The sequence below is a fragment of the Odocoileus virginianus genome, chromosome 3 (genome assembly GCF_023699985.2).
Source record: "Odocoileus virginianus isolate 20LAN1187 ecotype Illinois chromosome 3, Ovbor_1.2, whole genome shotgun sequence".
NCBI classification, from domain to species: domain Eukaryota; kingdom Metazoa; phylum Chordata; class Mammalia; order Artiodactyla; family Cervidae; genus Odocoileus; species Odocoileus virginianus.
The window spans coordinates 17174618-17188510 of NC_069676.1; the positions used below are offsets into that span (position 1 = coordinate 17174618).

Below are 13893 nucleotides of genomic sequence, written 5' to 3' on the forward strand. Positions count from 1 at the left end.
CACACCAATGTGCCCCGTTCTTTAGTGGAATCTCTCTTACTCCATCCCACCCAATTCAAGGTCAAGGTCTGGGAATCTGGGAAAGGACTGTGGACCCACCAGACTGGGTACTCCTCCCCTCACATAAATTAACCCTGACATGAAACCACTCCTGATGTTGGCTTGAAGCACAGGGAGGGTGAGACACCTATCTGATGTCACACAGCAATTAAGGGGCAAGGTTGAGGGAATTCCCTGGAGGTCCAATGTCTAGTGATGAGGACTCCGAGTTCCCATGGTAGGAGGTGTGGGGTTTATCCCTGGTCAGAAACTAAGGTCCCACAGGCTGCATAGTGCTGCCAAAAAAAAAAAAGAGGTGGGGGATGTGGGCAAGGTTGAGATTTGAACCAAGGCTTTAGGGACTCAATGCCCATGTTCCTAATCACCATGCTATAGTAACTTAGAGGATGAACTTGCCTTAGGGAATGGGCTTTGTTTTAAGGGGGTTGTTTTTGGTTTTCAATATTTGTTTACTTGACTGCACAGGGTCTTCGTTTCAGCATGTGGGATCTTTAGTTGTGGCTTGTGAGATCTAGCTCCCTAAGCAGGGATCAAACCTAGGCCCCCTGGATTGGGAGCAAGGAGTCTCAGACACTGGACCACCAGGGGTCCTGGGGATGCACTTTGAATGTAGTAGACTCAAGGGCAAGCTGGCTAAAGGAAAGAGATTTCTAGAAGGAAGTCACAAAACATTCATTCATTCACATAGTTTATGTGAATTCACATTCATTCACATTCAGTCCTTCCTGAATACCGCAGGCTGTGTACTGTGGACAGAACCATGACTCGGATAGGTAGGCAAGGCTTGGGGAGAAGCAGAAATGACAAGGAGATGTTCGAGGGACAATGTGGAGACCGAGGTGTTTCCCTGCCTGAGCGGGGACAGGTCAGGGCACAAGTGGGGAGGGGACTGAGGTGAGCAACAGGAGAAAGGACTCCACTGACTCGCCAGGAGCCAGGGGTCTGGGGGAGGAAACCCTTCCTGCACTGTGAACTCACTGCTGTGAACTCACTGCTTCCCAGGTAGCGCTAGTGGTAAAGAACCTGCCTGCCAACACGAGAGATGCAAGAGACTCAGGTTTGATCCCTGAGTTGGGAAGATCCCGTGGAGAGTGAAATAGCACCCCACTCCCTTGCCTGGGGAATCCCATGGACAGGAGAATCCCATGGACGTGGAGAATCCCCTGACAGGCTGCAGTCCATGGGGTCACAAAGAGTGGAACACGACACACACACACACACACACACACACACACACGACCCTCCATGAGGGAGCACTATTTTTATCATCCCCATTTCAGAGATGAGAAAGTTGAGGCTCAGAGAGGGAAAACTACCTGCCCAGTGGCACACGGTGAGGCTGAGTTCACCAGGCTGCCCAAGAGAGTGGGAGAGGAGTGTAGTTCTGGGGAAACTCCAGTAGGATATTTGTGTGTGTGTGTGTGTGTGTGTGTGTGTGTGTGTGAGTGTGAGTGTGTGTGTGAGGGTCGGGGAGACAGATCTGGGGGATGAGAAAATCTTTCTCACATCCCTCTATACCCTGCGCCCACCACATCCCATCTCCCCCCACATTTAGCCTTCAGAGAATGACGGTTTGATTGTGCAGAGCTAAGAATAACCTCAACTGTAAAGTGCCCTGGAGATGCAGGGAGGTGAGAGGCAGAGCCTGTAGGAATGAGGCAGGGAAAGGGGCAGGTCTCATCCACACATGCCCCCTACCTCTGTGCCAGAAGCTCTTCATTCTGCAGCTTCTGCCAGCAACCCAAGGCTTCTGCTTCTCTCATCAACCATCCCTGCATCCCCATGACAGAAATAACAAGCTCACTGTGTCATCATCTCTTGATGGAGAAGGTCCTTTCTATATTTATAGGCGCTGGGTTAGCCATGGAGAGGTTTAGAATTGTGCGTTCTGGAGTCAGAATGCCAGGTTAGAATCGGTGCTCCCCAGCTGTCTGACAGATGACTTCATCTCTTTGGGCCTCAGTTTCCCCATCTATACAATGGGATTAATGATCATACCTCTCAGTGTAACAAGGGTGACTGACACATTGTTGTACAGCAGATACTAACAATATTGTAAAGCAATTATACTCCAATTTAAAAAAATCTTAAAAAAAAAAAAAGAATTTATGGGATGCCTCCCCCCCCCCCCATTGCTAGGGATTGTGTTCAGATGGTGTGGGGGGGTAGGGGGGGGAATCCACATGGGCTGCAGGCAAGAAGGCATCATTTCATAAATTGATGAAAATTATAAAGATAAGGTGGGCATGGGAGTTCCCAGCTATTGCAAACCTCCCCAGGTAATCAATCAGTCAAAGAATTGATTCATTCAAACATGACTGTTATGGTTCCAACACTTAGGGAATAAATAGTTTTTCTCAATAGCAAAAAACAAGTGAGTGAGGTTGTTTATGAAGTTAATCTCTCTGTGTGTCTGTCTCCCCAGTACACTGCTTCTTGTGTAACTTAAATCACCAAGCCTAGTTTCCCCATCTGTAAAATGGACATAATGAGAGTTGTGATAAAGAAATTATGGAAACACGTACTTCAGGGGCTTCCCTGGTGGCTTGGTGGTAAAGAATCTGCCTGCTAAGGCAGGAGATGTGGGTTCGATCCCTGGTCTGGGAGGATCTCACATGCCTCGGAGCAACTAAGCAGGTGCAATGCAGCTGCTGAGCCTGTGCCCTAGAGCCTGCTGAAGCCGATGTGCCTTAGAGCCCATGATCCACAAGAGAAGCCAGTGCGGTGAGAAGCCCTCGACCACAGCTAGAGAAGAGTCCCTGCTCTCTGTGACTAGAGCAATGAAGACCCGGCGCAGCCAAAAATAAATAAATAAATTAAGTTATTTAACAGCAATAAAGAAAAAACCTAGTTCAGGACCTGGCACCTTAACTATCATTATTTAATTACTAGTTAACCAATTCATTAGCTAGTAGTTCACTATCATGATGTTTGTAAACTAATTTCTAATCGAAAATGTGATTGATCCCTGGTCTGGGAACTAAGGTCTCACCTGCCAAGTGATGCAGCCAAAAAAGAAGAAAAAAAAAGGTGTTTGCATTAGAGCCATGATTCTTCTGTCCCACAAGTTTTTCTGTATGTTTGGAATGCTTTCCAAAATAGAGATGCAGCTTGTATACAAGCTGAGGAGTAGTAAGTCAGTCTTGCCCAAACCCCCAGCCCCCAGCCTCCAGGAGCCTCTCACCCAGAGGTCATAGGCAGTCACCCTTGCTGCCCATTTCACAGGTTCCTTCCAGGGCCATTTTGTGGGCACACCCCACTATGTTCATATACATTGGTGCCCTTTCTGAGTTGTGATTATTTTGATAAACGCTGGCATAGGCCATACAGTTCCCCAGACTGCCCCAGTTCAGAACATAAAGGGTCTTCTCATTTATCACACAGCTATGGATGGACAATTGGGCTGTTTCTGCTCTTTAAAAAAAAAATAAAAAACGTATTTGGCTATACTGGATCTTAGTTGTGACACGTGGGATCATCAAACTTTGTTGTGGCATACGGAATCTAGTTCCCTGACCAGGGGTCAAACCCAGGGCCCCTGCATTGGGAGCACAAAGTCTTAGCCACGGAGCCACTTGGAAAGTCCTGGTTTTTGTTCTTTTGCCCAGAAAGCTCTTAGCCTACTATGTCTTAATATACTCATGAATGACCCTGGTATGGCCCAAGGCCAAATGTTCTAGTGGCTGATTCCTGTTCAGTGAGCTTTTATTTTATCTTTAGTCATCTTGATTACCTTGAACTTCATCTATGTAGTATGCAGTCTAGTTTTGTGCCATGAACTTTGGAGCCAGACCACCTGTCTTTGAATCTCTCGTCTATCATCAAGTTGTTGTTGTTTAGCCACTAAGTCGTGTCCGACTCTTGAGACCCCATGGACTGTAGCCCACCAGGCTCCTCTGTCCATGGAATTTCCCAGGCAAGAACACTGGAGTGGATTGCCATTTCCTCCTCCAGGGGATATTCCCCAACCCAGGGACTGAAACCACGTCTTCTGCATTGGCAGGTGGATTCTTTACCACTGAGCCACCTGGGAAACAACTGAATCTATCATCTACTACTTATAAGCTGTGTGACCTTGGGCAAGTTACTTAACCTCTCTGTGTTTCCTTGAGCATGTTACTATACTCTCCATACCTGCGTCTCTTCCGCTATTAAAAAGGGGGCTGCTAGGGGTTTGTTGGGAGTTTATTTATTTACTTGGCTGTGCCAGATCTTAGTTGTGGTGTGTGGGATCCAGTTCCCTGACCAGGGATGGAACCTGGGTCCCGTGCATTGGGAGTTTGGAGTCTTAGCCACTGGACCACTTGGGAAGTCCCCTAAAAGAGTGTAAAACGTGACTGAAAGTTTCTCAGCTCACATTTGCTGGAAGTACAAAGGGATCTGTTGCAGACAGCCTTTACAAGAGATGTTTCCCAGACTGGAAACACTGAATCCTTACCCACTTCCCTTCTTTCTTTCCTCTTCTTCCCTCCAACCTCCCTGAAGGCCCCGGAAGGCTGAGCACTTTGGTAGAATAGAAGTCTGGGCCTCAGTGAGGAGCTAGAAGGAAGGACGGGATGTGTGGTAGGAAGGGGGTAATGGTGGGGTGGTATGGATACTGCAAGGTGCCTGTGGTCTGGGCTCCTGCTGACACCTAGTGGAAAGATGGAATTATCGTCGTTTTCGTTTGAGGCACCTGAGTTCCTAGGCTCCTCAAGGACATCTACTGGACACAGACTCAGAGAAGGGGAGAGACTTTCTGGGCGTCACACAGCAGACTGGCTGCCTTGAGTCGGTTTGAAGGACACAGAAATGATTTTTTAATGAATTCCTTCAATGAGCTTTTTTAAATGAATGTTTTATTTTTAAAAATTATTTATATTTTGGCTGGGCTGCGTCTTCACTGCTGTGCTCAGGCTTTCTCTAGTTGCAGCGTCTTATCGCAGTGGCCTCCCCCGCTGTGGAGCAGAGGCTCGAGGGGCCGAACTTCAATAGTTGCAGTTCCCAGGACCTATAGCACAGGCTCAATTGTTGTGGCCAATGAGCTGAGTTGCTCTGCGGCATGTGGGATCCTCCTGGATCAGGGATCCAACTCGAGTCTCCTACATTGGCGGGTGGACTCTTCACTACTGAGCCACTAGGGAAGTCCCAGCAGGTGGATTCTTAACCACTGGACCATCAGGGAAGTACAAGAAATAATTTTAAAGAAGGTTTTCTTTTTTGTTGTTTTTTGTTTTTGTTTTGTTTGCAGATAAGTGACCTCTCAGACCTTGATGCAGGAAAGAACAGGCTTTGCAAGGTTTTGTCCTTCACCTGGAAGCCACCTGTGTTACTCCATCCCCAAAACCAGGTATTTTCACTCCATCCCTTGGTATTTTCTCTCCTCTGAGCATCTATTCATTTGTTTGTAATTTCAACACATGTTTCCTGAGCCCATAGTGACATGTAGGGAACAAAATTGATTTAAACAAACAAACAAACAAGTAACAACCCCAAAACCCCTGAACTGGTGAAGCTCACAGTCCAGTGGGGTAGACAGAGGGGAAAGAAGTAAACAGATCTACATATGGGGTTGTTTCAGAGACTGATAAGTCATTGAAGGAACAGTGACGTGATAGGGACTGAATTTATGGCTGCCAAAGTTAGGGGAGAAGATTAAAGTTAGCTGGGCTCAAGGAAGGCCCCTCTTCAAAGGTAGCATTAAAACCAAGACTTGGAGGAGAAGGAGGAGCAAGCCCTGGAAATAAGTGGGAGAATGTGGCAGGCACAGCTTGTGCAAAACTGTATGGTCCTTGGGGCAGGACCATACCTAGGACGGTGGAGGGACAGTGAGTAGGCCCATGTGACTGGAGCAGAGTGAGGGGGAAGAAGAGAGGAAGGAGAGGAGGGCAGGGAGAGGATGGGGCAGGTCATACAGGACCTTATGGGCCATGGGAGGATGTGGTCTTTTATCCCAAGGGAAATGGGAGTCCCGGAGGGCTGTGGGCAGAGGAGGGGTGGGGCCTCAGTCAGGTGATCACAGGTGCAATGGCTGCTGCAAGAAATCACATGCTGTGGGGGTTGAGAGGATGCAGGTGACCACACTGGTCCATGTGGGCCATGAGGGGGAGGATGAGAGAGATGGTCATATAGTAAGTAGTCAGTAAATACTTATTGAATGAATGAATAGATGGAATACTATGCAGCTGTCAAAAAGGATGCCGCAGAAGAATTTTTAATGGCAGGGGGAGGTGTAGTTGGCAGAATAATACCCCCCACAATGTCCACATCCTAATGTCCAGAACCTATGAAGATGCTTCCTTCCATGGCACAAGGTACTTTGCAGGTGAGATTAAGTTCAGGGTCTTGAGCTGGAGCGATTATTTTGTTATCTGAGTGGGCCTACTATAATCAAAGGGATCCTTGTAAGGAGAAGAGGGGACTTCCCTGGGGGTCCAGTGGTTAAGACTCCATACTTCCAAAGCAGGGGGCACAGGTTCAATGCCTGGTCAGGGAACTAGACCCTGCTTGTTGTGACTAAGAGTTCACATGCCACAACTAAGATCAAAGATCTTATGTGCTGCAACTAAGACCTAGTGCAGGAAAAGGAAAACTGTGTGCTTCTCAATATGATTTAAAAAAAATTATATATTTTGCTGTCCCGTGTCTTAGTTGCAGCATGTTGGAACTTTTACGTGCAGCATGTGAGATCTAGTGCCCTAACAAGGGATCAAATCAGGTCCCCCTGCACAGGGAGCTTGGAGAGTTAGCCACTGGACCACCAGGGAAGTCCCTCAGTATGTTTTAAGTAATTTTTAATAGTAAATCCCCGCCTCGAGCCTATGTGGAAAGTGTTATCAATATGTTTGCTTCCATTAAACACAGAAACATAAAATTATAAGTTCTTAATATTGTGAATTTTAATATGCCTACTTGTAAGTTTCAATATTCTCAATGATGTTCTGGGGGGAAATAGGACTTAAAAATATGTAAAACCAGACATAGAAGGGCACACATTTTTGTTCTTGCCTCAGACTGCAATATGGCTTGGTAAGACACTGCCAAAACCTGTCTTGATTTAAGATTTTGATATTTTGTCCACTGTGAGTTTGCTTTTTGCCATTAATTTGATATTAATATCTTAGGATAATGTATTAAAATATTATTTATCTTGATTGTTGAGTTTTTTAGAGCCACCTTAATTTTTGCACCTGAGGTCTGTGCCACCTCACTTTCTAATCCTGGCCCTGCAAGGGGCAAAAAAAAAAAAAAGCAGATTTTACAGTAACTTGAATCTAAATCCTTATGATTACCTCCCTTCCTTCCACTATCTCTCTTAAAAAAAGAAATGCTCTAAAATGAGTTAACTCCAGTTAAGATGAAAACTCATTTAAATTATCTTCAATTAACTTCTATGTCCTGATTTCCCCGCCCCCCCTTCCAAATTCGATGCACCCAGCAGCGAGATCTTTTACAGAAAATTACTCTAGAAAGTGGTTTGGACTGAAACAGCAATGGTTAATATTTGTAGGCAGGAAAGAGTTTAAAATAAGGAATCTATGAGACGAACTAATGAAACGTTGACTTCAGGATAGGTTTGAGAGCAATTTCTGTCTTAGATTGTTTTAATAGTGTGTTTGTGCTTGTTGAGAGGGGGCTATATTCCTCCTTCTAGCTTCCACATCAGACAGAGTGATGGACATTTAGGAAGAGTGGAAATCAACATGGGGGGACGGAGCCAAATAATAGTCATTTCAGGAGCTACAATGTAACAACTTCTGTAATATTGCCTATAGTAAACTCAAGAAGTGTGACTCGTCCGTTTCCCTAGTGTAGCGGTTATCACTGTCATCTCCTACAAGAAAGATCCCTGGTTCAAAACCCAGATGGAAACACTTACATGTTTTTACTATGGGACTTTAAAATTTACTACAGTAGAAATTCAGATTAGGCGCTTTTAAAATTTATTCTTGTTTTTTTAAAGCTATTCTGGAATTGTAGAAGTTATTGCAAGGTAATAGAAATACTAGCTTGATGTTTAGGAAATTTTAAATAGACAGTAAAGGAAGCTTTTAAGAAAAAAACAAGCAACTGTTGCGTTGGCCGGGAATCGAACCCGGGTCAACTGCTTGGAAGGCAGCTATGCTAACCACTATACCACCAACGCCTGGGCAATGAGAGATTTCTCATAATGCCCTTAGTAAAAGTATTAGCAGTTTGGTTGGGTGATACCAAGTTACCAGGGGTGTCTCTTCTCAGTGTCCCTTCCTCGCACAGGAAGACGCCACCCGTGGCACGTCTCACCCCACTTACTGCGGGGGGCCCTGCTGACGCGTCTCCCCCAAGCGCCCCTGGCTTCTTGGTACTGGCCGGGCCGCGACCAATCCCAGGCCGCCGCCTGGGCCGCTCGACTTCCGGGTCAAAGGGGCCTGGGCTGCCGGGTACCCCGTGTCCGCCGGCGCCGCTGTGCCCCGCGCCCGCCACTTCCGGGGCCGCAGTCCCGGGCATGGAGCCGCGAGTTTGAGGTGCCGCCGGCCCCGGGACGCCCTGCCCACCTCGGCCGCCTCCCTCGTGCCGGCCCCAAGTACCGGTAAGCAGCACCCCCACGCCCCGTCCGGCCTCGGCCGCAACCCTGAACCCGCCATTGACCCGCCCCGCTTCATTCCCGACTCTGGACCCTACGTGGAACCATCCGTCCCGGCCTCCGCGCTCCCCGGCCCTGCCGTTGACCTTACGCGCGGTTCTTCCAGTCCCCGCCTCCGTTTCCCCTTCGCCCCGCGTCTCTTCTCACTCCTCGCCCGCGCGTTCTCTCCGCTTGCCCGGCCAGCTCTCAATCTCTCCTCTGCCCAGCCTGACCCGACGTCCTCTCCCATCCCGTTGCTGCCCGGGCCACTGGGCTCTGACCCCTTTCGCGGGGTGGCCGCACTCAATAACTCCTTCTCTTCCCCGTCGGCTTTGGAGGTTCCCACCTTGTTCTCTCTTCATGCAGACACATGCTATGTATATGAGAGCAGAGGCCACCGCCCCGCCCTGCGTCCGGCCCCCACTCCTTCACCTCACATCCCCACTGGGTCCAGCCCGCTTCTCTCAGCCCCCTTCCCAGCCCTGTCCAGCCATCCACCCTCTTCCAACAGAGTCTTGACACTTCCCCATCTGTGCGGCAGAAGTGGCCCCTTTCCCTTTGAGTTCATCCCTGCCCCCGACTGTGAGGAAGTCACTTGCCTGAGCGGCAAGCATAAACCTTTACAGGAGCTGGGACTAAAAGCCCAGGAAGGGTGCAGTGTGGTCACCAGTCCCTGTAGTCCCTTGTTGGATCCTGGTCGAATTGGCGCCTCGTGGCAGGACTTTCCTGCGGGGTGTGGTCCAGGGCGTGCAAACAGCACTGCGGGGCTGTGAGGCATCATTAAGATCTACTGGGTACAGTGAATCAGGCTCAACCACTGGGGACTCGCCAATGGCAGGAGCGTGAGGGGGTTAGTCAGTCCTCTGTTAAGTCGCCGTGTTAATGACACATTTACTCTGTCAAGGTCTGTGAACCACATCTGCAGCTGAAATGGAGGCTCTCTGGACCCTTTAGAAGGTCAGTGGCGGGGGAAAAAAAAAAAAAGGTCAGTGGCGATGGGGTGGGGTGGCTGGACTGCTGGGTATGGGTGAGTGGGATTCATTTGTTTGTTCCAGGATATAGAATCTGGGAGGAAGTGGTTTTCTACAGCCCTGATGTCACTTGCCCTGGGGGACAGTTAGCCTGGCCCCAGGCTAGTGGCTTCAGCTTTGCTCTGGTTGGAGACTTTTCTTTCTATCCAGGAGGAGAAAAAAAAGTATTTGGTGGATGTGTGGCTACACATGCAGACACACACACCACGCCCACCCTCCACCCCCAACTCCCCATCTAATAGGGTGCCTGGCACTCAGTTCTGGAATGGTGTGGATTCTTGCTCTGAAAGGGGCTTGAGTCCAGTTCTCCTCTTGGAGATTTTAAGTAACTTGTTACTTTGTTATTAAGTACTTGTTATTTAAGTAACTTGACTTTAAATAATTTGTTCAGATGACAGTATTAGCTGCCCTGTGGTTTCTATGTGTGTGATTTTACCCCTGTAATCTCATTCAATCCTCACAGTAGTCTTAGGTGTTAGCCCTGCCAACAAACAGGGCGTTGGTCCTGTTTTACAGCTGGGGAAATTGAGGCACAGGGATGTTAGGTGACTCCTTCAAGGTCACAGAACCCACGAGTAGTGGAATCAGGATTTGACCCCAAATCTCTCTGACACCAGAGCCCACAGTTTTTTTCCCTGGTTTGCGGTGAAATCGGTGCTGCTTTCTAGTGACAGTTTGCTTCACTTCCAGGTGATTATCCTGGGACCAGGTGATGCTTTCTTTTTCTCTTTCAAATATTTACTTGACTGTGCTGGATCTTCACTGTGGCGTGCAGGATCTAGTTCCCTGACCAGGGATCGAACCTGGGATCCCTGTGTGGGGAGCACAGAGTCTTAGCCACTGGACTGCCAGGGAAATTCCACTGCTTTATTTTTCTTTAACCATCGGGGCACCTGTCTTGTCAAGAAGGTGGTGGAGTGCCCCCCACACCAACGGTCCCTTTGACTTTAGACAGCATTCAAGTGAGGACAAGTACGTGTTCATTCTTCCTGAGATGTCTGTTGAGTGCATCCTGTCTGTCAGGGCCACAATGGGAAGAGACAGGTGAAGGTCTGCTTCCATGGAGCTGACATCCTGTTGGGAGTGGTCATCTACCCAGAGAGGGGTTCTCAGCCTCAGCTCTAGTGGTGTGAGGGGCCAGATTATTCTTTGCGGTGGGAGGGGTTTATCCTGCTTATTGTGGGGGCTTAGCAGCATCCCTGGTCTCCACCCACCAGATGCCAGCCACTTGCCTCCCAGTCCTGACAGCCAAAACTGTCCCCTGGGGACACTGGGCCTCGTTGAGAGGCGTCTGCGTACCAGGATTACCTGACCTGCAGAGGCCCTGGGAGGCTGCACACATCTAAGCACACAAACAGAGAAGGGGTGACTCACGGGCCCTGGGGGCCACCCTGGTATACCACCTAAGCCACCTAAACCACAGGTGATTTACTTTGGTGTCTAAGTGTTAGTCGCTCAGTCATGCTGGACTCTTTACGACCGCCTGGACTGCAGCCCACCAGTTGCCATTTCCTTCTCCAGGGGATCTTCCCAACCCAGGGATCGAACCTGGGTCTCCTGCACTGCAGGCGGGTTCTTTACCGACTGAGCTACAAGGGAAGCTCAGTGTCAGTGTCTGTCACTTTGGTGTCTAGTGTGAGTCTAAGACTCTCACTCAGTTTTTGCCCCCCAGACAGTAAACACAGTTTCTCCCCCTTGGCACTTAGGACACTGAGACCAGATCATTCTTGGAGACAGTGGGAGTGGGCTGTCCTGGACACCCTAGGGTGACAAGTAGCATCCTAGACCCCGCCCACTGGGTGTCGGTAACCACCCCCCCATCAGAACAACAAAAAATACCAACAGGCATCACCAAAGATGCCCTGGGCAAGGGTGGAGGGCAGAAATTACTCTCACTGAGAACTGCTGTCTTAGAATGAGTGCCTGCAGAAATGCCCAGGCATTTGAGATGGGGCTGACAGGGTAGCACTCTGGACCGAGTGCCAGGAACGACCCCTGAAGAGCTGATACTGGGACCCGAAGGACAAGAGGGAACAGGTCTCACAAAAAGCAGGGCAGGGGTGTTCTAGGTGGAGGGGCTGGGGAGTGCAAAATCCTGGAGGTGGGCTTGTCTGTGTGTTTAGGGAGGTTAAGGCCAGTGTGGTTGGAGGTGGTGGTCAAGACCTGGGAGGAGTGGGGTTGGGACAGCCGTCGGGGAGCAGCTGCAGTGGGGAATGTGGGTTTATTTGATTCCCCAAAAGTGCCGTGGGTGGTGTCTCCCGAGTCGTGTGAAACTCTCATCTTCTCAGGACTCTTAGCTGGGGAGAACTGCCCGCTTCCTGGCAAACACCTGGATAGGCCTTCAGATTTCTAACATCTGCCCCATGAGAGGGACTTCCCTGGTGGTGCAGTGATAAAGAATCCCCCTATATATGCAGGAGATGCAAAGACACAGATTTGATCCCTGGGTCTGGAAGATCCCCTGGAGAAGGAAAATGGCTGCCGACTCCAGTATTCTTACCTGAAAAATCCCATGGACAGAGGAGCCTGGCAGGCTATAGTCCATTGGGTGGCAAAGAGTCAGACACAACTGAGCACGAGAAGGCCCTTGGCATTGAGTGTTCTTTGCAGACCAGAGGGCTGCCTTTGGTTTTTCTGGGGTTTTTTTTTTGGTCACCCCACATGGCATGTGGGATCTTACTTCCCTGACTGGGGATCAAACTTGAGCCCACTGTACAACCGAAAAAGTCCCAGGAGGGCTGCGTTTGAAGGGGAGCGAGGCCTCACCCCTCCACACTGCCAGAGCTGTAGCCCTGCGGTCTCCCCCTTCGCAGGTTCCCCCTCCTCGAGGTCAGTCAAGTGGTTAATGCGGAAGGTTAAGAAGCTGCGGCTGGACAGCGTGAACACAGGACATTGGAGAAGGTAAGGGGCACTTGGGGATCCCTGGTTGGTGGCGACATTGCAGAGGTTCCCAAATTTCTAATGGAATCATAGGTCTGGAGGGAGGGTCTAAGACAAACTGGCTGTTCCCAGCTTTCTGGTTTTCCCCACAGTGTGCTTCTGGCTCTTCTGTGAGGGTGGCAGTGTTACTCAGCCTCAGCATTTAAAAAATATATTTTTATTTATTTATCTGACCATGCCGGGTCTTAGTTGTGGCCTTCAAACTCTTAGTTGCGGCATGAGGGATATAGTTCCCTGACCAAGGATCAACCCGGGCCCCCTCATTGGGAATGTGGAAGTTCTCGCCTTGATATTTTCGCCACTGGGCTAGGTCCTTCAGTGCCTGCCCTGGCATTGCAGGAGTGGAGCATCCACCCCCACCCCCAGTCATGACAACCCCAAGTGTCCCCAGACATCACCCAGTGTCCCCTGGGGAGGGGACTGAGAACCACTGGCCAGATGGTCAGGATGTGGGCTTGGGGCTTCTGCCCTTTCTTGTGGGGAAGGTTGGGTGGGCCACTTGACCTCAGAACCTGCTTTCCAGTAACCTTTAGGGAAGAGCCCAGAACTCACTTCCCAAGGTTTCAGTGAGGATCAAATACAGTTATCCTCACAAGGCTCAGTCACTCGTCTGTTCTACGTGTGGGGCCTAGCACGAGAGGAAGGGACCACGAAAATTCCTCAGCTGAGCTGATCTCTGTCAGTATCAGTTTTCTGATCTGCAGCTGCTGCTAAGTCACGTCAGTCATGTCCGACTCCTGTGCAACCCCATAGACGGCAGCCCACCAGGCTCCCCTGTCCCTGGGATTCTCCAGGCAAGAACACGAGTGGGTTGCCACTTCCTTCTCCAATGCATGAAAGTGAAAGTGAAGTCGCTCAGTCATGTCCGACCCCCAGCAACCCTGTGGACTGCAGCCCACCAGGTTCCTCTCTCCATGAGATTTTCCAGGCAAAAGTACTGGAGTGGGGTGCCATTGCCTTCTTTTCTGATCCACAGGCTCACCTGCTTTCAGTGAGTGCAAGGATCAGGATAGGGGTGGGCAGGAAGGGAACAAGAGATGGTTCTGGAAGACAGGGCTGGCATTAAGTGCGTGATTTGTTTCCCAGATGTGACTCTGAGCTTGTGTGGTGCCCGCACATTCGGGCGTCAGTTCCCAACGGGGCTGGAGTCTCCTCTCCCCTGTGCACCAGGTCTGGGGCGGGCATGGGCTGGGCTGCTCATGGACTGGTAGAAGCTGAAGGCCTGGGCGGTGCTGGGGGTGGCCCTCATAGAGCGGAGGATGGCCTGCTGTTCCGGGGGAG

The 13893-nt window shown here is 49.7% G+C and overlaps 1 protein-coding gene and 1 non-coding gene across 5 annotated transcripts in view; one reads left to right on the forward strand and one right to left on the reverse strand.

The window, feature by feature from the left end:
• Positions 1-8113: 8113 nt before the first annotated feature.
• TRNAG-UCC (transfer RNA glycine (anticodon UCC)) lies at positions 8114-8185 on the reverse strand. Its single transcript has one exon. It is a non-coding gene; the product is annotated as a tRNA-Gly (tRNA).
• A 242-nt stretch (positions 8186-8427) lies between these two features.
• DPP9 (dipeptidyl peptidase 9) overlaps positions 8428-13893 on the forward strand; it is a 38173-nt gene continuing 32707 nt past the window's right edge. For 2 of the 4 annotated variants that reach the window (XM_070464927.1, XM_020914228.2), the window contains exons 1-3: positions 8429-8608; positions 9546-9598; positions 12486-12573. In XM_070464927.1, the coding sequence (XP_070321028.1) occupies positions 12518-12573 (56 nt within the window). In that variant the 5' untranslated portion in view covers positions 8429-8608; positions 9546-9598; positions 12486-12517. Of the gene's footprint in view, positions 8609-9545; positions 9599-12485; positions 12574-13893 lie in introns of all 4 variants that reach the window. The other 2 variants (XM_070464928.1, XM_020914207.2) reach the window with 2 other exon arrangements.